Source organism: Quercus suber, unplaced genomic scaffold (assembly GCF_002906115.3).
Source record: "Quercus suber isolate HL8 unplaced genomic scaffold, Cork oak 2.0 scaffold_49, whole genome shotgun sequence".
Classification (NCBI taxonomy): domain Eukaryota; kingdom Viridiplantae; phylum Streptophyta; class Magnoliopsida; order Fagales; family Fagaceae; genus Quercus; species Quercus suber.
This window is the reverse complement of record NW_027069514.1, coordinates 418,738-444,202: the sequence shown is the minus strand read 5'-3', so window position 1 is coordinate 444,202 and position 25,465 is coordinate 418,738. Positions and strand designations below refer to the sequence as shown.

Below are 25,465 nucleotides of genomic sequence, written 5' to 3'. Positions count from 1 at the left end.
TACGCTAGCTGTTAATCAGATAACAATTAACATATGCAAAGTATAATAAGTCTTAATTAAGGTCGGCCTGTCATTCATTCTTTCCCAAGTTCCTACTACACTACTACTACTACTTTAGCATCTTATTAAGATACCATGCATTCAAACTTCAAAGTTCAAACCTCAACGATTGGATGTTTTGTTTGATAGCCAGTCTATATGACTGGAAATGAACAGATAGTTTAATCAGTCACATCACTATATCCTTTAATCTAGTAAAATTCACCAGAATCGGCTGCCACATCCACTACATAGCTGAAGAATAAATATATGAGACACTGATTTCATAATTTATTAACTTGTATAATATTGTTAGTGATTTTTTTTTTTTATCACTATTGATTACAAAGATCTATTACTTTTTGATTTGAGTTAAAAAAAAATAATCGTATTCACTTCATTTCTTCCTTGTAGAAAAACAAACCAACAAAGCTTTAACACAAATCTTATTCAGCACAAAGAAAAATACACAAATGACCCACTAGCCTCGGCCTTAATAATTGTGGTTTGGTAAAAAATAATACGTACGGTGTGGCCATAAATTAAATTAACCAAACTATCTACCAAGAATGGGTTTGAGATTAGAAAAAGTTTTCTCTCTCTCTCCAAATGTTTGACCTTTGATCATGCCGCGCGCAAACCGCATTATGATGCGTAGGAATTAAGTAGTTAAAGCGTCACTATCTAAATAGGTATGATCAAGGATGTTACGATTTTCGTATCCTATAGTCCTAAGCTATGTCAAATTTTGTGAAATTTCCATAGAGATTAGAGAGGGTAAATCTTCTCCAAAAAAGAAGAAGGAAAGATTAGAGAGGCTCACTCCCATCTCTTATCCCTACTTGGGTGTTTCCTACTTTTTATAACATTTCACAACTTAGGTTTTTAACATGATAAACTTTACCATAAATCCTACTATGTGCCCGTTTGGTTTTTTTTTTTTTTTTTTTAAATAATTTTTCAGTTTTTTTTTAAAATTATTAACTATTTAAGAAAATTGTACCATAAAATAAAAGGTGAAGCAAAAAAAAAAAAAAAGAAAAAAAAAGAGTATAATTTAAAAAGATGCTGTTTCAACTTTCAAAACAAGATGTCATTTGATATGATAACGTACGTGAGAGTGAAAGGCACGGTGAAAGCATAGAAAATGAGTTTGGATCAGGATGGAGACATAATACTACCTTTTTAGTGACCATAATAAGATATTTCCTTCTGCGTTAATCTCTTTGAACACTGTTTCTGTTTGGCATAGAGAATCTGGTGGGATATATCATATGGGTCCACATTTCCGACCTATGTGTGGCCAAGAAAATATAGAACAAAAAGATTTGAGAACAAAAAAAGGTTGATTTTATACACATTCATATAAAAAATAAATAAAAACAAGTTGATTTTCTACATAAATTACTTTATCAATATATATATATATATATTGAACTTTCTGCATCATGATCAAAAGCTAACAAAATCAATCACCTAAAAATATTATCACAAAAATTACTAAATCAAAATATTAATCACACACAAATTTATGTCTAACTTGAGATTCACACCAAATATTCAAGATACAACAACTCTATTTGTAATAGCACTAGAAACTTCTTATTAAAAAACCCCAAATTTATTTTAGGGCGGTGTAAAAAATCGAACACTGAATAGACCGATCGGAACCAATAAAAAAAATGGTTACATTCATCGATCATTGCCCATCTCTTCAACCTCTGATTCACCTTGATCTCTAGGCTTCTTCACCTTTGTGTCCCGCTCTTCCAAGCATGTAAGATTTGTCTCTTTTTTATTTATTTGTTTTTAAGGTTCTGATTCTCCGATAAAGCAAAGTTGGTATTATTGAATTTGAGTTGTAACAATTCTTTGGCACCAATTTATTTTGACATTCCATTTTAATCAACGCAATGATATGGTGTGATTATTGAAAGTATTTCAGTTTTTTTTTTTTTTTTTTTTTGGAAATTGTTAAGATTTTGTTTTCATTTATGAATCATGCTAATGAGTGTTTTTAGGACAATAGTTAATAATTCATTTTAAAAAAGTTTTAACACAACTTTTATAAAAAATGAAAAAATTGTTAAAATATATTTTTTTTATAAAAACTTTTTTAAAATGGATTATTAACCATTACCTTAAGGATATTTATTGGCATTAAATATATATATATATAGATATAATTCTTATAGTTTGAGTGTCTGATGTAATTCTCATCAAATAAAAGTTTGTTGCAAAAATATTGAAATTTCATTGTTTTTTGTTTTATATTTTAATAAATAGAAGAAGAAAAAAAACTTTTTTCTTTTTAAAAACTATTATAAATTTTAGTACCTTATTTTTCTTCTCACCGTGCTCACTCTACCACGCTATCTTTTTCTGTTTGTTCCCAGAAAGACATCACTCTTTTTTTCACGTTCTTCTCTTTATAAAACACGAGCACGACTGTATAATGTGGATAGATATAGAAGCACAAGCCACCTTACACGACTCCCTAAGTTGAATTAGGAGGATTTACTTGAGGCTTGTTGGCCAAATCTCTTTCACAAGCTCATTAGAGAGCTTTGAGTTCAAAGTGGGCTTGACTTTGGTGCCACTTGCACCCAACGAAAATCAGCTTTAGAAGAAACAACAGGTTTTTCCCTCGTCCCTTTTAGACACAGATTCCCTCAGGATCATCCTAACAGTTTTAATAATTGAACTTGTTCTGCCAAATTAAATCTCATCTGCAGATGGATTTTATGGTTTTGTTGTCGACCTGTGGTTATGTATTCTTGAAAACATCCAGTTCATGCTTTAGTGAAAAAAAATCTTTGGTTATTTCATTCTGATTGATTTATTGATGGAGAGGTTTTCAAGGCGTTGAAAGTTGGGTTTTGATTGGTGGAGTTTTGGTACTCTTGTGTCACAGCTCGTAGTCTCTTTATAAACAGAGAAAGAAGATTCTTGAACCATCTCAATCTGGAGAGTTGAAAGACAAACAAAAGCTCTCACTCTCAGGCTCTTAGCCTTAGGTGAGCTAATGGTGTTTCTTTCACTGACAATGTGATCGGTGATATGGCACATACAGTTTCAAAGCACATATACCCATCAGCTGAGAATTCAAGATAAACGCAAACTGACGTTATCAAAGATGTAAATATGTAATCCATAGAAACATACTATATATGTTGCATATACAAACATACTATGGTGCATATAACCCATGGAATTTTAGAACTCCTTACCATCCAAACAAAGAATTTTGAAATTTATAGATTTGAAATTAAGGAATTTCAAATCTATTAATTTAAAATCCAAACGCAACAACACTAAACAAAACTCTCATCTGCGAGTGCTAGTTCTTAGATAAAGAAAAGGTGTGCACAAATTTTTTCATCAGGGCTAGGAATGGAAGTACCCCTGTTAGACACAAAGGGAGGTAGAGGACTCTTCTGCGGTGTGCCTAGCAACGGAGCAGTGTTGACAGAGGGAGGCAGTGGACTCCTCTGTGGTGTGCCTAGCAATGGAGCAGTGTTGTGAGTCGTTGTAGTTGAAGGTGGGATGATACGAGTGCTCGGATTGAGTGGAGAAACATGATAAGCATTATGCAGCATAGAGGGATGTGGAGGATTCTTTGTTTGTCTCATTGCTGAGCCGGGAATGTAGGTGCCTGGACTGGGTGCTGATGGAGGCATCGGAACACGAGGAGCCCAATCCAGTCCACCTAGTAAAGAAGAGACATTAATTTGATCACCGGCTGAGGCCTTTTGGTTAAGAGGATTGGGCAGTGGCACAAATGTTGGGGGGACTTGATCTTGGTTTTTCTTCATTGGATTTTGGAGGATGTTTCTTGCCTCATAAGAAGGCAAGCTAGTAAGCAAAAGTGCCACTGCGGCTAGGAGTAGCATTTTTAGAAAAAGAGATGGTAACATATTTAGAAGCAAAGAGAGAGGGTTCTGAAATTTTTGATGATCAATGTGAGAGAGAATCTGGTTTTATTTATACAATAAAATTTTTACAATGGACCAGTGGCAATCTTTTACCCAAACCAATTATCTTGAAGCTTGTTTACACATTAACACAGAGTTTAAGTAATTTCGTGGACAGACACAATGTTAAGCAACTTTTTTGACTTTTGAGTGGTCGAACGCAAGGAGTTCATTTTGTCCACCGGCCTTTTCTGCAAGATTGTTTACTCTTATGGCATGGCATTTTCATGTTATATTTCGTTGAATTCTACCTTTAATTTAAGCCCTGCCAAACGAGCAACTAGTCTATCAATCGGTCATGTTAATTTAAGCCCTGAAAAGTGAACGTGACTAATGATGGCTCTCTCTCTTTAAGTGTTTTCATTCCAGAATTTATATATATATATATATGTATAGGAATTTGCTGATTACTTCCTTTAACTTAGGTCAATTGATTACATCAAAAAAAAAAAAATTCTTTGTGCTTTTTACACTACAAAGCAACTGATATCACCCCAATCCATTAATTAAAAATAACTACCCATGTTTTGGTACTAAGAGTTATTTTTAGTCGGATTTATATTTTTGTCCTAGGGAGTTTATCACTGGAATGCAACTTCAGAAATATCTTTTATATCTCTAATATCATTGGCAAGAGGGACCGACCTCATTGAGTGCCTTTTTCTTGGGAAAATTCAAAAACCTCAAAATTAAGCACAATCACAATTAGCAATTTAGCATTGCCACTTTTCTTCTCCCCCCCCCCCAAAAAAAAAAAAATCTATTAGCATTGCCACTTATTGAGGGAAATTTATGAAGACTATATATAGATGCCGAAAGGTAAATGATTTAATAACTACTAGGAAATAAAAAGAAGGAAAACAAAAGGGAAAAGTTTCAAAATTCATTAAAAGAGATAGTTATTAAGACATACACTCTCTCTACATGAATGTTTTGTTTGTTTTTTGTCAAAACCTTGAAAAAGTATGTAAACCCTTTTAAAAAATGACCCTTGAAATCTTTCCTTTTTTTTTAAGTAAATAATTCCATTCAAGGGCAAACCAAAAAAACCCATGTCGTGCCTCACATCACAAATCACAACAAAATCACCAAGCATGATTCTTTGAGATGGAAATCATTCCAACAAAGATTACACAAAACTACCCACAGCGCAATCAAAGCAGGAGAGAGAATGTTGCATATATTGATCAAAACTTAAAACCTAGAAAAAACCAAAATAAACAAAACAAAAAATGACCCAGCAACAGATTCTGCGTTCCCAAACCAACAACTAGTCCTTCAATTTGTCATGTTTGGTTCAATATGAATTTCAATGACAACCTTTTTCTAAGCTGAGAATTGAGAATATATATATTATATATGACATTTTAATGAAAATATCTTCAATTCGTTTGCTCTATCTACTGTTCTTCTCCTATCCAGTTGTCTCCTGACCCATGCGAGCATGTCAAATTTGCCAAACTTATTTTCTTCTTGTGAAGTTTTTTTTTTTTTTTTTTTAAGTAATTCATCATTTATCTCTAAATTAGAATCTGTTTACTACTTGTAATAATTCCAGAAAATAGATTTCTATATCCATCTCTTAATTTTTATGATATCCATAATAATTAATTACAGCCATATTAACCAAATATATTAATATCAATTATCACTCCTTGGACTTTTGTTTCTCTCGTAATAATAATCATAATAGGAGTAGGGCTTCGAGAAAGTGGTCAGTGGTTGTCCCTTGCATGCACTTACACTTACACGTAACATCTCACGGTGCTTATGGACAAATTAATTGGTTTAATTAATGCTTTGGTGTCTCTAAGGTGTAGACTTTTGTTGCTCTCGCATAGTCACAGCGCTTTTGGACTAACGAAATTACTTGTCGAAGACTTGGGTTTTTGAAGGTGACTTTTAAGTACGCTTTCAATAATCTCTATTCCACACAGCCGAGGCTAGAACTTTGTTCTTCTTCCATCCAAATTTCTTTGGGTTAGTTTGGATTGAAGATGTTTGGATTGAAGAGGAGGAAGAGATAGTAGATTAGAATTTATCGAAAACTAGTTTATTTTTAGTCAATTTTACACTATTTAGCCATGAATACTTAAAGATGATGTGTTGTTTCTTCTATGGGTTTGTATCAATTTATTTTATATATATTTTATTTTTGTCTGTGTAATTTACTTCTTCATTTTTTGCTTTCATAATTACATCAATGACCACTGCTGTTGTATGGCAATATACCTTCATGAAAAGGTGCATGAGGCAGAATCTCATCCAGGCTAAGTGTATACTTTTAAACTATCAAATTGAATTCATTTGAGGAAATACTAAGCAATTTTTTAACAAGTTTTTTTTTTTTTTTTTTTTTTGTGTGGAGTATGTTGATAATTTGATCAACTCTTATTTGATGTTCTTATATGTGGACCAAGGCTTATCATTTCAAGATATTTTCATATTTAAGGCAAGACACCGTTTTTTGTAATATTTTGTACATAAGAAAGGTTGAATATGAACAAATATAAAATTAATATACATGAGAAATTGTGTCACGCGATAGAATTAGAACTTGAGATCGATCTCGTGGTTACTGTCAAACAAGATAATTGTGATGATTAAAAGATAAATTAGGATAGTAGCTAGCGATCCATATTGTTTGGTATTTTTTGTTCTTGGTCTCGTATTTTTGAGCGAGCTATGTTATTATAAAGAAATGAAGCTCATGCTCGACTCTCGTGTTCTAAAAGACTCATTTGAAGTTTTGAACTATTATATGAAATGTTTTTGTACATTATATAGGACTAGATCTTTTTGATTCTATAAATGAGGGTTTTCTGCTCTGAGCGACCTTTATAAATTGATCTTGAAGACTATAGGGAAATAAAATAAAATAAAGCTTCATGTAATCATGTTGTTACTTATTAACCATCTCAATTAATTCTGATAATATGGATTTATATATATATATATATATATATGCAGATGCATTAGTTGGTTAACTTGATTTGTCTTAAAAAGTGTTGAGTATATGATTGGAATAAGTTTTGGACCTTTGGTACACAATATACAATATGCATTCATATAATATTTGCTGTTTGCGCCCTATAGTTAATTTTTGAAATTTTTTTTTAGGGTCAAGTTATAGCACTCCAGTCAAGAGCCTTGTAATTCAACTGGTTAATACTTTCTAGTGTGTCCATAATATTCATTGTTCAAATCTCCCTTCTCCTATTGTAACTATAGAATTTTTTTTTTTTTTTTTAATTGTAATACTCCACTACTACCTCATTGTGGAAACCAAAAAAAAAAAATTCCCCCCTTTTTCTGTTTATCACTTTTTGATGGGTATATCCAATTAAGAGAAAATTAGGGTTTCTTTAGAACTTCATAATTTCTTAGGGAAATTGTTAGGAATATATGTTATATAAACTACTTAGTTGATCTTATCCCAAAAAAAAAAAAAAAAAACTACTTAGTTCAAGGCTCCCCAAGTATTATCTCTCCAATAGAAATAAAAAATAACTTCATAATTTACATTGACTAATGAGTAGGCATGCAAGAAAAAAGTAGCTCAATATTAGGATCCCAAAGAAATACCTTACTTTCTTTTATTATTTTTTAATACAAAATAAAAATTCTACTCTATCCTAATATAAGTGCATATGTGTGTGTGAAACTCCCTTCTAAAGACTTGAACTCGGCCCTTAAGGCCTTAACTCTCACATCTTACAAGTACTTATACTTATGAAGTAACGATTGCACCAAGCACATGCGGTGGTAACAATACCTTACTTAGATGAAGGCTAAAAATTACATAACATGCAAGCCATATTTTGTTATCTTATAAATATACAAAATTACAAATTGGTGAACAGATCGTGGTAAATAGATGATGAAATATTTATTCCTTAGGAGCTATATCAATTGCAATATCATTATTTTGTGTTTTTAACTTACACCAATAATTGATCAAGTCAATTCCACTCTCAAGGTACGAAGCAGAGGACAATTTATTTTGGCCCTTCACTAGCAATGGAGTTTACACAAGTAAGTCGGGATACAGATTTTTGAAGGCCAAAACACAAACCGAGAGGGATGAAGAACAGATGGAACATGATAAAGTTTTGTGGCGCACACTTTGGTCTCTTCAGGTACCGAATAAAATCAAAAATCTGGTGTGGAGGGCGTGCAGGAATTCATTGCCAACTAAGGAGAATTTGGTGAGGCGTACTATCATCGAATGCCCGACTTGTGACCGCTGTAAACAAGCACCTGAATCAGCCCTTCATGCTCTCTGGACTTGCAATGAACTGGACGTGGTGTGGGAAGAAGAACCGTTTCAAGGAGGCCGAAGAAGACACGCCTTTGTAGATTTTAAGGAACTACTTTCATGGCTCATTACAACCGATCACAATCTGGAGCTGTTTTCTACCTCAGTATGGTTAATTTGGACTCAAAGAAACCAAGTGCGTATGAGCCAACCAAATATTAGTGTTCATCATATCCCGATGTCGACAAAGGAACGTGTCGCTGAGTTCAAACTGACCGAACCTGTGCCTGCCTTCACTCGGTCTGATCTCAGTTTAGTTCGGGCAAAATGGCGTCCTCCAAATCCAGATATGGTGAAAATAAACTACGATGGGGCTACTTTCAAGGAATAGAAGAAATCGGGCATTGGTGTCATCATCCGAGACAGCAACGGCTTGGTCATGGCTTCCATGTCTAAGTTACTGCCACAGCAATATACTCCCCTGGATATCGAGACAATGGCAGCTTCTTCAGCCTTGGAGTTTGCAGCTAAGTTGGGTTCAGTCAAGCCATACTGGAAACGGACTCTCAGGTGTTGACAAATGCCTTGAGACATAATAGCCTTACCTGTCTCCCTGCTTATTGATAGATGATATCAGATGTAATGCTATGTGTTTTAATAAATTACTTTACTCTCATGTAAAGAGAGAAGGTAATAAGGTAGCGATAGTTTAGCGAGACATCCATTTCTATTCTGATTTTATGGTTGGATGGAGACTATTCCACCACCCTTGTTTCTCTTGTACTAGCTGATATAGCGGTTTTATAATAAAGTTCACTACATTCCTTCTCAAAAAAAAAAAAAAAAAAAAAAAAACTTACACCAATAATTTAATGCAAATAATTAATATCCATGCTAATCTTAATCTTGCGGAATCTCTATCATCTTGATCTTGGAATCCATTATTCCATTATACATTTCACAAAATTTATTATGGCTTTAATTATGCATAAAACCTAAGACCTTGACCTTAAATACAAGGCCATTAGTTTCCTAATTATCTTCCTCTGTGATGGAAGTTAATAATTGTAATGTTGGATTTAAATCTTTCATCCCCAATTTCTGAAACAATCTCTTAGTCTTTTACTCATATCACAATTGTATCTGTTTAATTTCCCATTTTGAAACTGTCCTTTTTATTAAATATAGTTTTTTAAATCTTTTTTTTTCTTGATATCTTAAAAAATATATATATTTAAAAACGTAAGTTATACCAAATGAATAGTCCACTCAGATCTTAAAGTATATGAAAATGGTGGCACACTTGCACGCCAATAATGGCTGTTATTTGTAGATTTGGCTATTGTTGGTATATTTCTTTTTTCTCCGTAGATTTTGGTTAAGAAAGAGTCTTTTTAAAGAACATAAAGACTTTCTTTCCACGATTCTCTCACAGTCACAACACATCACATCGCAATTGTAATTACAAGATACTACTAATCCCCCAGCTCGAATCCTTTCTCTTCTAAACTCCCAAGCACTTTGTGCATGGAGAGATGCCAATTCAGCTACAAGACCTTTAACATGCACCAATCATATTTGTGTTAATAAAGCAACCTTTAACATGCACCAATATTATTTGTGTTAATAAAGCGCGGTATGTAGACTTTTTTTTTAATGGATAATTCAATAAGGAAATATAAACTAAGGGAAAATAGTCTACTACCACTATTTAGCAAAAAAATTTGTAATCTAATACTGTTTTGAAAATATGTAAGAATCTACCACCTTTTTAAAACTCAAATTTACCATGAAACTCGAGTTCCAAAAACTTGAGCTCTTTGAAAAAATATAATCTGAAAAATTATGAAAATTTTTCCATGGTACTAGAATTCCATAAACTTGAGTACCATGGAAAACTCAATTTTGTCAAATTTGAGTACCCAAAAAATGGTAGATCCCTCCCTATTTTCAAAACAAGAGTAAATTACAACATATTTTGCAAAAAAGTGCTATTAGACTATTTTCGCCTATAAACCAGCCCCCGTCGAGGTTACCAAAAGAGTCCAAGTTAAGAGGAAAATAAACATAGGGTACATCAACAAATGTTAAACAATATATTTTTATTTGGGAAGTGGTTGATTTGTTGGAAGAAAGATTAGTAGACCAAAGGTGCCATAATGTACAAGCAGAATCTTTTCTCTTTTCTTTTTTCTTTTTTTGAGAAACAGCAAAATCTAATTTAATATATATAATATATACGAATTTAGACGCCACATTAATGGTTCATGTCAATTTTAAGCTAATTAAAAAAAATTAAGCCCAATTGTTAATGTAATTAACCAATTGACATATGCATGGATAAATAAGCAAAATAATAATCCCAAACAACAATAAAGCACCCACAAGAACACCGAAGTGTTTAAGGAGATAAAAATCTGAGAACTAGGCTAAAAAAACTCTTCGGCCTCTAGCATCAAATGATTCGCCAAACAAGAATAGTTGAAAAATGTGTCACTTACAAGGGTAAAAGATATCCATAAAAATCTCCACACAGATGAGGTAATTAGTTTTGTCCTATATTATAAACTAGCCGCAAATCCGTGTGTTGCACATCATAATTATTTTTATGGTGGTTTTAATAAAAATAATTTAAACTAATTTAATAAAGAGTAGTGTATTTTATAATCATATTTTTATTTATTATAGGAACAATCATAAATGTAATATCCCATCAAAAAATAAATAAATAAATAAATATAATATAAGAGCAATCATAAATCATAAATATAAATTTTGTTGTACCAAAATGAAAACAATACAATTTTTCTCAGAAATTCAAAAGGCAAGTTAAAGAAAATATTCATTTTTTAATAAAAGTTATTTATCACATTTTGTGAGTCATTAAAAAGAATATGAAATTTGGAAATTATTCTTTTAGTTTTAAACAAACTTTCTCAAACCTTATTTTTTCTACCTATAATTCAAAACACCAAAAAACCTAACTAAAAAAATTAATAAAACTTAACAATGATTAATTGGACCAATTAGGAAAACAATTTGTTGTTGATAATCTATTAAGGTTATTTTCTTTGCGTAAATTGTAATTTCGTTCACCCAAAACATATTATCAAATAAACAATTATTAGCAAAATCTAAGAATTAAATTTCTTTATATGCATTGTTATAAAATAATAATAATAATTAAAATAAAATTGTAAAAGCTAAAATTTTTCACTCATCTGATTATTTTCGTTTGACTAACCTTTGCTTTTCTCTAAATAAATGGCATTATAGAGTACTTCTAATACAACTATTAAGAGTACTTTGTCCACCACAAAGGATTAAAAAAAAAATTAGAAAAGTCTCATAGTTTAACATCTAAATTGAGCACTATAAAAAATCATGCTATTTAATAAAATGAATACCAAATTATAATAAATACCAAATTATCCAAATCTTGCTATGTAATAGAATAATATTATATTTTTATATGCTATATCTAATTCTTTATATGGCAATAGGATAACATTTAACAATAAAAATAAAAACCAACAGCAACAACAACAATTTAAAAAATAAAACTAAATCACATTAACCCAAAGTAGAGTTTTAAAGAATATAAAAAATTATCAACCTAAAGCAGAGATGCAAGAAAAATAAAAAAATCCACCAAAAAATTTTGAGAGAGAGAGAAACAACCTTTTTTGTGAGGGAAAACTATGCATAGAATGGAAGAGATAGTGACAAATTTATAGTAAGAGGGTGTGAATAAGAAGAGACAAAAATAAAGGAAGGTGAAGAAAAAGAGGAAGAATGAAATTAATGTAGAGGGTAGTGAGGAGATGAAAATATAAGGAAGGGAGAAAGATTGGAGAAGTAATGGGGAAATGAAAAAGTAAGGGAGGGAGAAAAGTTGGAGAAAAAAAAAAGATATAGACGTGGACGCTAATGTGGCTCAACTAGAGCATAACAACAATAAATGTTATGCTTCAATTTTTAGATATATATATATATATATAGATTGAAATTTTATCATTATTACATTGGCCCTCTCCAAGTACAATCACAATCAAACTCTAATAAGATCTAAAGAATATATCAAATTTTAAAGATCAAATCTAAGTCAATATGATAATCAAATCTTGTGCAGGTCTTGTTTTAGATGCAGACCTAACCACGACAACCCTAGTGTACCCCACTCAAATAACTAAATTAAAGGAATAAGCTATTGCATATATAGAAAGAACTCAATACAAACCATCCTAAATACAACCAGTTATCAAAGAAATAAGAAGTTTAGATTCTAGAAAGGAATTAAAATTACATACAATGGGTTGTTGTGCTCCAAATTTTGGTCATTTTTTAGGTTTAGGGAATATTTTGGTCATTTTTAGGTTTCAGAGGTATTTTGGTCATTTTTTATATTTAGGGGGTGTTTTGATTATTTTTTAGGTTTTGGAGATATTTCGGTCATTTTTTTTTTTGTTTCGGGGGTATTTTAGTCATTTTTAGGTTTAGGAGAGTATTTCGGTTAGTTTTTAGGTTTAGGATGTATTTTGGTCTTTTTATATGTTTCAGGAGGTATTTTGGTCATTTTCAGGTTTGGGGGATATTTTGGTAATTTTTAGTGGTTTTGGGATATTTTAGAGTTGGTTGATATGTAGAAATGATACTTAAATCATAGGCAAAACTACAACATTGGTCCCTTAAGTTTACCCTGTGTGCGCAATTGGTCCCTCAAGTTTGAAGTGAGCATCCCTCAAGTTTTAAAACTGAGTTGTATTAGTCATTTTATTAACTGTCATTAGTAATGTTACTTATGTGGCTAACGGAATAACGATGTGGCATTTCTTTTAACGATGTGGCATTTCTTTTATTAAAAAATTCCAAAATGCGAAGTTGGATCAGGATGTGAAACTCAGCTTTTATTCTTTCCCATAAACGACATATATGTTTGTGTGAGTGAGTGTTAAGCTAAAGAAAAGCAAAAAGATTGCAAAACAAAGCAATGGCTCTTTGGTATCAACCTCCTCCTCCTTCTACATTGAATCGTATCTCACCCACTCTCAAACTCAACTCATTACTCCGCCGGAAAAATCAGCTGCGATCCTTTCTTCAATTGCGCCGGAATCACCGCAATCGATGTTATGAAAATGCTCGAAATCTGACCGGTGGGACTTTCTCTCTCTCTCTACAAAAAGGCTTGCCTTTAGCCAAGCCCAGAGCCAGTGCCTCCACCATCGGCATTAAAAACCAGAAATCCTTGGAGGCCAATGCAGTTGTCAGCAAGTTTTCTGATATGGTCCAAGCACAGATCAACAATCTCCTTGCCAACTGAGGCAAGTCAACCTGGTAAGAATGCGAAGTTGAGTCTGTATGTTCATTTTGCATTCGCTTGCAAATTTGCAGCCAAATAGGGTTCATGTGAATGATGGTGGCGGTGGGGTTAGAGAGGCGGATTTGAAACTTCTCTTTTTGTGGATAAACGACGGATCAGAGATTTGGTATTGAGGAAATTGTTTTGTTTCAGATGCTGTAATTAAAATGGCACCAAAAAAAAAAACATTGGCAAGTGTAAAATGCTCAATAGAATAATGGCCACGGGCAAAGTTGTTGGCAACGTCTAAATTTTTTTTTATAATTTTTTAATAAAAGAAATGCCACATCATTAAAAAAAAAAAAACAAATTATTGTTCTGTTAGCCACGTAAACAACACTATTAATGCCAGTTAATAAAATGACTAATACAACTCAATTTTAAAACTTAAGAGACCAATTGTGCTCACTTCAAACATGAAGAACCAATTGCGCACATAGGATAAACTTGAGAGACCAATGTTGTAATTTATCCTAAATCATAATTAGATCTAATTGGGTACCCAATTAAAACCCAATAAACATTAATATTAATTGGATTTAATTGGGTTAATACCTATTTAGCCCAATTAATAATTAAGTGGATTTGGGTCTTATTTAAGTGGGTGGGTTTCAGTTGATTTTGCCACCCCTACTATTGGCTTGCTATTAGCTTAGGAGTAGGACTAAGGCCACTGCTATATTGACAAACTTCCCCTTCTAATAATAAGTACTATAACATCAGACACAGCCTCATGATTCTCAAATACCTTAAGTCCGATTGCCAGACAAATTGCTACACTTGTATTTGTTACATACCAGCTGAAGATACCTTGAAGGGGATATTAGTATATTACTACACTAGTTAGAGCAATTTCCAGCCATGGCAGCCAAAAAATGTGTTCCAAGGTGCAACAATTATGTGGTACCATAGGTTGATCCAAACAAGAATGTTGAGCTTCTCTGCACCCAAAAAAAAAATCATATGCTTTAGACTTTGCAGCATATCAGTAGCATATATCAGGTTTCCTTCATAGTTTGCCTAATTCCCATGTATCCCCTGTGGCCCATAGAGTAATAGCAAATAGGACAGTGAATTGTTGCCAGTGGTCTCGATTCTTAATCTCCTTTTCCAGCCAACTAGTTACCCATGATAGGATTGAATTTGGCTGTTTTCTCAGTGGTCTTGGCTGCTCTTCATAGTTGCAATGTTATTTAATTGCCTGGTGGAAACATTTCTGCTTGAATTGAAAATCCATTCTAAGTATAGTACAAGGAATTTGATCGTATGACACAATGACTTACCAATAAACATCAACATAAGTTGCTTTGGAATCTTGTATTCCATAATGGTAAATTTCCCCACTTTCATCTAGAAATAATTATAGTAAGCATCTTACTTCTCCATTTATCAGAGAAAGAAACAGGAATTTTCAAAGTTACAACACCCATAACAAGTCTTTGAGTGGTTTCCAGATCCTCTTTGATGTCACTCATCTTAAGCATTGTCCTGCAAGTTGTTCAAACCTAACTACCTGTTATCTATTCTATACCCCCGTTCTCTATGGTGAGCTAGTTACCTACCAATGGAAAAAACAAATTTGGAAACCTGCTAAGCAATGTAACATACCATAAAGGCCATGGAGAATTCATATTAAGACCAAATATTAACGGTTAAAACTCAGGAATAACCATTCATAATGCTAGTTGGCCAAGAGCTTTGTAGCTCAATTGATATCTCCTTGTGTTTCCATTGGAAATATGTAGGGTGATCCCTTCTTCAACTATTGAATTATAAAAAATTTCATAATTTTAATTGCTGCTGAAGTATTCTTATTGACCATTTTCCTCCATGATAGTTAGAGACCCATTGAGGGAGATTCATTTTTAAGTACACTCCTCTAACTAGAAACTTACTAAAAAATCATGGTTTCTTATAACTACGACAGACATGAATCATTTCAAATCACGGGAATAGAGAAGTTTCAAGTTTTACCAAATGACTATTTAAATTTGGAGGTCCTTTTAATTTCAAGTTTTTTAATAAGTAAATTTAAGTTTAGAGATCCCTTTGGACGTAAAGACAGTCTAGTCTCATAACTTAAATTTATCCATTTCATTTCATGTACATTGAGAAATCCTGAAAATTTTTATAGGTAAAATCTTCTAATATTTACCAATGATTTTTCTTTTCTAGCATTAAAAATAAAAACATCCACAGATATACATAGATGAAATTTATTCTTGGCATCTGTATTATTCTAAACAATATACAACCACATTAATAATAATAATAATAATATGACAAGGAAGATAACAGTAACAAAGACTTATAACTGATTAATCAAGCACCACTTATAAACTTATGATTCAGCTCCACACATGCACACAACGAACTTCAAATCTACGTACTCAATGAACTTCTACAGCCATTATTATGCATATCCTGCAAACAAAGAAAGCAAAGGAGGTAATATTAGATGATGGAATTTTATTTTAATAAATAAAATAAGTAGAGTTCAGCACCCGCTCCTCCAAAAAAAAAAAAACTACGCTGTTAATCAGCTCACAATTAACATATGCAGAGTATATTAAGTCTTAATTCTGGCAACATGATGGTCATAAATATACTTGAAATTTGAATATAATGCATATGTCTAATACTTTCTTCTGCAAATCTAAGGCTCTTCTTATAGAAATAATAAATGTGTAGCACCCGCTCCTCCAAAAAAAAAAAAAACTATGCTGTTAATCAGCTAACAATTAACATATGCAGAGTATATTAAGTCTTAATTCTGGCAACATGATGGTCATAAATATACTTGAAATTTGAATATAATGCATATGTCTAATACTTTCTTCTGCAAATCTAAGGCTCTTCTTATAGAAATAATAAATGTGTGTGTATGAGAGAAAGCAAGAGAGAAAATTCAGATATGAAATAATAAGGTCATGGCTTATTAATTGAAACCTTGTGAAGTGAAAAGAGTAGATAATGAAAAGAATCAAACTTTTGGCTGAATAAAAACAAAGAAGATTAAAGATAAACCAGTTAACTGATATGATTCAACAGTCTAGTCCACCATGGTCTGAAAGTCAAAACACAATAACATTTCAACAAACATCTACCCAATATAAAAATCATACCAGGGACCATATAGATTATTATGGAGGAAATTTTTTGTTCTTTTTCCACACCAATGGAATTAACAGTGACTTTAGTCTGTTCTAAATGAAATATAAATCTTCAAACCTTGGTGCTCATGAAGATTCCAAGAGTTTCTGGATGTCTTTCTGCAAGAAAAATTTGAAACAACAATCAGCTGCAATTACAGTTCTTGGCAGAAATAGAAATCACAGAAAGGAATACATTGTTCTAACCTCTACTTTAAGAGGGGATGTAGTTGGTGCATATCGCTCCACAACCTTTCCTTCTTTGTTTAATAGAAACTTTGTGAAGTTCCATTTTATGGCATCTCCAAATATCCCTCCTTTCTGTGATTTAAGGAACTTGTAAATGGGTGCTGCATTCTTCCCATTCACCTCAACCTATAACAGTTAACAGTTACATGAGACATTTAACACAAATTCATGTGCATTTCTCAAATCCAAGGAAAAAAAACCCCTTCCTTTTGGCAGAATACATGCCACAACAAATATATGAATTATAGGATTATTATCAAAACCAAATCAGTTACATCCTGGCTAATGAAATCTCAAAAGTAGATCCCAACCCCAGCAAGGCATGCTTGCTAGATTTATATCTTACGCAGAAGATCAGCTTTTGTGTTATTACATACTAATGCATATCCTAATTCCATTTTGATCAGCTTTTTTATTAATTAATTTGCACAATAGAACTGCATATATGGATTGCTTAAAAACATCATCCATTTTTTACTCTTTCATTTGTGAGGAATTACCTTATCAAAGATTGGGAATTCAGCTTTGAACATTGTGCATGCAACTTCCTGAATCGCTTCATTGTTTCCTGGTTCTTGTCCTAAAAATTGGTTGCAAGGAAATGCCAAGATCTCAAACCCTGCCAAAAAAAATTACATAGATAATCAATACCACAGAGATGATAATGAAAAAAAAACATGTATTAATAAATATTGTACATTGCTATGTAAGAATGAAAGACAGACCTTGGTTTTTGTACTTTTCATACAGAACATTCAATTCCTTGTAATTTGTTTGTGTCAAACCACTGCAACAATAACGGCAATTTTATGAATGGAAAACAGTAAGATATACAACAATAAAGGTAACAAATGCGATGGCTTACAACCTTAAAGTAAATCAAAGATCCAAATCAAATAAGCTCAAAATTTTTATTTAATACTAAGGATCATCCACATGATCTAAATAGTTTAAGTAAAAGACAGATTAGAGTTACCTCACATAGCTTCCCTTGATGAAATAACCCCTGAACTTAGATGCAATATTCTTTAACACACCACACACAAAACAAAACTTGAATGCTACTTTGATTTCAAACTACCCTATTTAAGGAAGTCGTGGCTACCAATTGCTCTCAAATTTTAATATTCCATCTAACAAGATAGAAACTTTTTAATTTCCATTCCTTTTCTGCTGTTCATAACATCTCAGTAACGAATCATTAAATTGAGTAAAATACTTTTCTTTTCTTTTCTTTTTTTGAATAGCCAAATGTCATATTTATTACCCCTGTAATTAAGTGAAGACCAGGTCGATGAAGAGGATAACTTAGGAGTGTTTTGAATCATTAGTACATTTTTGTTTAGCCTTGACTCCTGATATCCTTCATATACTGTTGTTAATTGATTGTGTTGGATAAGGGATTCGATAGGGTCCAAGTACGAATCCAACCATATGCATATGTTTCCCTATAAATATTATATAACCAATAATCTCCTATTATGGGTGGAGGGTGGTAGCATTGCCAATTTTATTGAACAACTTTTTATCCCTTCTATTATCTATATCTCTTCTGCAAGTGATTTTTAAGAGAAGGGAACTACTATTTCCACACAAGGAATAACTTTTTCCACACCATCCTTTCTCACATGGTGGATCCTACCATTAAGTCCCACCACGTGAGATGTGGTGAAGAAACAACCATTTACATTATGGAAATAGTGCAACCTCAAAGAATGACATTGTCAATAATCTCTTTCAAGAGCAGAGAAGATTCTTCCACATGTTTTGCAGATGTTGATGGGTCCCATAAATCAATCGTACATGAAATAAGGGTGGAGAATCTAGTAAGCTTTAAAGTAATTGTCACCTTTCTCAGTCTCAAAAATGTCAATATTACCTTGAAAATTTCAAGCATCAAAAGGGTAAAAGATATGCAGAAAAACCTCCACACACACGGATGAGGAAATTAGCTTTGTCCTATAATTTTAATCGGAAATTTATCTATATTACATCAAACCTTACCCGGTGCAATCTCAATCAAACTCTAATAATAACATAAGAATATATCCAAATTTTAAATAACACATGTCTAAGTCAGTATGATAATCAAATCTTAGGCAGGTCTTGTTTTAATTGCAGATCTAAAACATGGCAAGCCTAGTTGTGTGCCCCATTGAATTAAGAGGAATAAGCTATTGCATAGAAAGAATTCAATACAGACCATTATAAATACAACCAGCTATCAAAGAAATAAGAAAAACCGAAAATTTTTCATAATTGAACTCCATGAGGTGATTACAAATTTATGAACTTTTTTATTATTATTGGTAATCACAGTCTTAATCCCATGATTACACCCTTCACCTTGCTTTTACGAGAGAAGGCACCAATGAACTCATTGGCACAAATTCATGAGGACAAGAAAAATGATTCAATGCTCCATGGCCAAAGATTGAGCAAAACAAAAATATGAGTGTTTATTACCAAACTGGTATTTTAAAACTTTATTAATTCATAAAATATCAAATTGTACCACTGTTAATCACCAAACCATCGGTCCTAACTCCTATTTTCCAGTCAGAGAGACCACTGAAATTGGATCATCTCTCTCTCTCTCTCTCTCTCTCTCTCTATCACACACACACACACACACACACAAAAACATGAACTAGGAAATTTATCATGCCTAAGGAATCAAAAGGAAAAGAGATTAGATTAGAATACCATTTTGAAGCAACGTTGACAATCAGGAGCACCTTCCCATTGTATTCACTCAGGCTTACATCATTTCCACGGATATCCTGACATCAAATTCTATTAATAACAAAGAAAAAGAAAAAGAAGAAAAAGGCCAATTCCAAACAACTCTTTCTTGAGAACAATTAAACAGCACCCAAATCTATAATTTTCTATCTAAGCTTATAAACCATGGATAAAAATAATAGGTATATCCATCTAAACAAAAAAGACAGCTTATATACCACATCACAGTTGACCACTTCAAAAGTAAAGCACAAATCCCAGTTCTCCAATAGGACCAAAAAGGAAACATACATGACCCACCAAACACTAATACACAGTCCAATTAAAGTGTTTGGTGTTTTCACTTTTTGGTACCCGAAACACCATAAAGCATCAAATTTTAACTGTTCTTTCTCTGTGAATCAGTTTTCTCAGCCACCAAACACAGAGCATAAAAGAGAAATGAAAGAAATAAACAAGAAAAGAAGAAAAACCCAGTACCTTGACAGTAAAATCATATATGGATTTGGAAGTGTTTTCAGCCATGCTGGGAGAAAGAAGAGAAGATGGGTTTGTGTACAGGTACAACCCGAAGAAGAAACTTATAAGAAGGAAGATAAAAGAGACGAAGTTGGTAAATTTCAATAATTGCATGCTGGTCCGATGTCAAGGCAATCCGTACAATTATTATGTATCAATGTCATTAAAAACTTCCTAAGAAATTGATAATAAGGGATACTGAAGCAATGTTGACATTTTTGTGGTGTTATTATTGACAAGTGAGGCTGGTGGGTGGAGTTAAAAGTTAGGAAGGACCAACTTGAAAAAAATAAATTAACATAAAATAAATTAAATTTATAAAATAAAATAAAAACTAGTGAGTTTGGTTTTTTTTTTTTTTTAAGCAAAGTGAGTTTGGTACTTTGGTAGTTAAAAATACTCTTAATTTATGGTCATTGCTACCGTGGTCAACCAGGAAATAGGCAAGGAATAGGGATGACAAACTTAGAAATAGGATTTGACCCAAAAAAAAAAACTTAGGAATAGGCAAGGAATAGGGATGACAAACTTACAAACTGAAAATTATTATTATTATTAAAAAAAAAAAACAGATTTTAATTAGTTTCATAGAAAATAAAGGTTGAGAATGTTAAAGCTTGTATTAGGATATTAGGTTCAAATTATACTTTGTTGCCTTAATTAACAAATACAAGAATGGATATTACTAAAAAAATATATACTATATATAAGAAGATTTTCTTTTTTGAATTGGCCTTTTATGTAGTTCAAAAATACACTTATTAGTGAAGAGTAACTTCTTTTAGAAATAGAATCATAAATGTCATATAACAAATTTCATTTTGAATTTTAAAAGAGAACTCCTAAAATTTATGATTTTTTTGCACTTCAAGTTCATCTTTTTATTTCTTAAAATTTAGTTTTTTTATTTATTATTTCTGAAAAATTATTAGGTACTCCTGGAGTACTATAAATGCATACTCCCTCCTCTCACATGAATGATGGGTCCCACCATGAATTTAATTAGTAGAACCTACCATTTATGTGAAAGAAGAGAGTGTGCATTTATGTTACTCCTCGAATACACAATAATTTCTCATTCTTTTTTCATCCCAATAAAAGTAAAACATCCCCAATTTAATAAATAAAAATAAAAATAAATAAGAAAATTCCTAAAATTTAGCGTTCTTTCTCCTCACGTTCATTTTACTTTTCCTTATCTCTAATGTTTATCCTTTTTACCTGTTTGAAAAATAAAAATATATATTTCCAAAATATAATAGATGCAAATTATTAACTTTTATCTAAAAAATAGAAGAGCCTTTGAGCACACGAGAGACTAGTGTGTGTGTGTGTGTGTAGAGAGAGAGAGAGAGAGAGAGAGAGAGAGAGAGATTAAATTCGATAAAGACCAAGGAAGTTAATTTCGTACCGTACCGGCCAGTAAACCGGTACAAATACTCCTTTGTTTTGTACCGGAAAAAATACCGGTCATACCGGCTGCGTACCGGCGAATATCAGTCATTCCGAGCGGAAAGTAAAAACCGGCCGGTAAAAAAAGCTTCTTAAAAAAAAAAAAAAAATACAGAAAACAAAACATAAAAGTACCAAATGGCTCATGTCGCCTTCAGGCTCAGCACCACTTTGTTGGTCGCCATTAACATTTTGCTGATTTTCCCTTCGTCTTCCTCCTTCAGCTTCGTCCGTTCACTTCCCTTCTTTTTTTTTTCTTTTTCTTTTTTCTCTTCTTCTTATCTGCTTTTTAGACTACAGCGCTGCACCCACCCCTTGGTCCTTTTGTTTTGTGTGGTTCTTGGAGTCTTATCTTGTGTATACTGACACAACACGTGTAAACATTGATATTTGAGTTGATGAGTATCAGGCACTGCTGGTAGCAAATCAAAGCACCTACTAGCTAAAATTTTAAGTTGTATTTTATTGGTTTATTTCTTGTCTACGGGCTCAGGCCTACTAGCTAGAATTTTGAGTTTGTATTTTATTGGTTTATGTCTTGTCCATGGCTCATAGCTAATCAGTTTAGTACAGCCCATGGACTGTATTATACTTATATTACATTTCCTTTAATAAAATAATTCTACCTTTTCGATGTCAAAAAAACAGTTTGAAATTTCAATGACATCTTTTATTTCAAATTTTCATCTATTGTCATTCAGTAGTTTTATATTTTTATTAATTAATAGGCTGATATGTGAGCTAGATATAAACAATAAGTGAAATATTATATGCTTATAAATTTAAATTTAAGTGCTCATAATAATTAAATTATTATTATGTGAACTTTAACTACTAAACATATAAATATAAATATATGCTCTATAATAGAGATTTTGTATGTGTGTATATATTAAATATATAAAATAGCGGTAAACCCAAAACGGTACACCGGTATTGACTGGTATCCGAAATATATCATACCGGTAGCCAAACCGGTACAGCCTCCGGTACAGTACTGACTTCCTTGATAAAGACATGCCACATCAAACTTTTATTTAAACTCATTGTAAAATCAATATATCCTAATACACCTAATAACATCTCAACCAAAAAAAAAAAAAAAAACCTATTTCATGTTTCCCTAAAATCTCAATCCCTCTTCATTGTGAAAACAGAGATCTAATGAACCCTATTTATTTCCCTCCATTTATTTGTTATTATCATCATTAGTAGCAACATTATTCTTACTTTCATTATTTCATATAGCATATTTTACTATGTCCTCAAAAGGGCCGTCAATTTGGCCCGAGGATTGAGATTATGAGGTGTGTAGATGCAAAATAATATAGAATTAGCAATTACAAGAGAAAAAACATTTAGTTTTTGGTTGTTCTAATATATTGAAAGTTAGAGATGTATTTTTACATTGTTATCCTCAAGTTTTGCTCATACTTAATCGTAGAATGTAGGGGTATATACATTCATACATACATATATATATATATATATATTATGAGCAATAATTATCATCTTCTTATCACATATATACGCTCCATTTGTTTCAATGTAAAATATTTTACATGTACAAAAGTTTACTGTAAAATATTTTACAAAAAACATTTTCAAGTATTTGGAAGGACAAAACACCTTAAAATGCTAACAATCACTAGCCACCCCCAAATGAGTGAAAACCACCACCAACCACCACCAAATGAGCATAAACCACTAAACCACCCCAAAAACCAAATCTAGAAGAGAGAAAAAAGACAACCACCACCATCACAACATCCTACCACCACCTAAAAATCTAACCATTAAACCATAAATCTAACCATAAAACACCAGCAATCCACAATATATGAGCATTAAACTGCAAATCTAACCAAATCACTCCAACAACCACCCAAAAGAAAGCCACCAACACTCACAAACCCATATTGGAAAACCCAAAAACCCACCAAGCCAATAACTCAGATCAAAACTAGAGATTCTCTGGTGGCAATGAGCTCAAAAAAGGGTGAGATGAGAGGAGCCCACTGCCTATAGTGGTTGTGGCAAGTGGCAACGTTTGGGGTTTTGAGATGCTCGGCCATGGTGGTAAAGGAAGCCACCACCATGTGGTGATGACAAGAGGTCGAGCGGCGATGCAAGGTTAGCCATGGTGGTCTTTTCGATGAGAAGTTGGGGAATGGGAAGGTACCATGGCTAATGAGGAGTTAGGGAGGGGGAGAAGCAGTTAAGCGTGAGTGATGAGGAGTTGGTGATGGGCAGCACCAGCGAAGCCTAAAGCTAGCTGGTGGTGCCAATTAGAGCTTACTAGTATGTAGCCCCGTGCTACCGCACGGGAATGAATATATTATTAATCATGAGTTTATTCATGTTTAAAAGTTTCAATTAAGTCTAAATTCATATTATTAACCAGAAAATTTCATTAACAAAACTTAGCAGTATATATTGTATATATTGTATTTTGGTATTACCGCACAGGAATGGTTAATTATAGTGATACTATTGGTCAATTTCTTTTTTGTCTTTTTGGGTTTATCACAAGGAGGATAGAATTAGATAAAACAATAAAAATATATATTGCATTTTATTATTTAAGTGATGCTATTGGACATTTTTAAAGCAAACTAAATGTAAAACTTAAAGCAATGGGAAAAATTATTTTCCCTAAGTTAATTTTTTCAATCCTCATAAATATTTAGATTCATGATTTTTTTTTTTTTAAATTTGTACTTTCATCAAGCCACTAAACCGCATGATGAAAAAGAAACAGGAATAATAATGAAGTCTATATTGTCATCAATCAAATACAATTAGTTCATATTAATCTTCTCCAAAAATTGCTAAATCCATCAACTCCTTTGGCTTTGGAACTGAACAATGTAGTTAGTGAACCATCCAAAACCCCATGAACCCTGGCTACCCTTCCCTTTTTCTTGCCAACAAACTCAAAGCAGAGTCTCTAGCAAATGCAAAACTCAAATCTCTAGCTATATCTTATGCCCTTCCTGTTGGAACCCCATCTATCGTCTGAAAATCAATGTTACCATCAGTAGGAGTACAAAGGGAGTAATCATAAACATATTCAAAGGGATTTTGAAGTGAAACTTCAATTAAAATATGCTAAACTGATTACCATAATATAATAACATGATATAGAGATTCTATATTAATTTGAAGAAGGCAATAAGACTTATAGCAAAACAACGAATTTTCTATCACTAAGACCTTTTCCCATCTTTATTGCAACAGCTGCTGCTACATTAGATGAAATCCCTACCTAAAATAAACATGCTCTTACATTCAACACAGAAAAAAAAAATGATAATATTAGATATTACACGACCTAAGGCATTACCTAGTGGCTATGTTGTCAAATTGTGCCTAGGTTGTTTCACACTTTAGTGCAATTGCAACAACCTATTAAGGATTATTCCAAAAAAAAAAAATCAGGAATTAAATGCTCAAACAACAAAAATTAGACAATGGAATAAGAGGAAATTGTGATTTTCATAACTATTTTATCTAATTAGTTAATTAAGTGGATGCAAAGAGAAAATGATTGTACCCAAGATCCAAGTTGTTTTCTTGCTTGTGTGCAAATCACACTGTCATCCAACACTTGAAGTGATTGAACATGAGTTTAGTTATTCACATTATTTTTATTTAAGATTAGGCACTTAACAGAGCTATTTGTAAGGAAAAAAAAGTACATACATACATATACATA

The 25,465-nt window shown here is 32.3% G+C and overlaps 2 protein-coding genes across 2 annotated transcripts; one reads left to right on the top strand and one right to left on the bottom strand.

Moving 5' to 3' along the window:
- Positions 1-8,107: 8,107 nt before the first annotated feature.
- LOC136066852 (uncharacterized) lies at positions 8,108-8,662 on the top strand. The gene has a single exon (XM_065771812.1). It carries the CDS (start codon positions 8,108-8,110, stop codon positions 8,660-8,662), a length of 555 nt encoding a protein of 184 aa, XP_065627884.1.
- Positions 8,663-15,807: 7,145 nt separating this feature from the next.
- Positions 15,808-20,465, bottom strand: LOC136066844 (probable glutathione peroxidase 2). Its single transcript, XM_065771777.1, has 7 exons — positions 20,257-20,465; positions 19,738-19,814; positions 17,757-17,818; positions 17,532-17,650; positions 16,990-17,157; positions 16,862-16,902; positions 15,808-16,054 (listed from the first exon to the last, which is right to left on the bottom strand). The coding sequence occupies exons 1-6, from the start codon at positions 20,407-20,409 to the stop codon at positions 16,870-16,872; spliced, it is 612 nt and encodes a 203-aa protein (XP_065627849.1). The 5' UTR covers positions 20,410-20,465; the 3' UTR covers positions 15,808-16,054; positions 16,862-16,869.
- Positions 20,466-25,465: the final 5,000 nt, after the last annotated feature.

Coding starts and splice junctions, on each gene's coding strand:
- LOC136066844 (XM_065771777.1), bottom strand. CDS start 20,409: ATGCAATTATTGAAATTTACCAACTTCGTCTCTTTTATCTTCCTTCTT. Junction 17,651..17,756: donor TGAAAAGTACAAAAACCAAG/GTCTGTCTTTCA, acceptor TTTTTTTGGCAG/GGTTTGAGATCTTGGCATTT. Junction 16,903..16,989: donor CATCCCCTCTTAAAGTAGAG/GTTAGAACAATG, acceptor TTTTTCTTGCAG/AAAGACATCCAGAAACTCTT.
- LOC136066852 (XM_065771812.1), top strand. CDS start 8,108: ATGGAACATGATAAAGTTTTGTGGCGCACACTTTGGTCTCTTCAGGTA.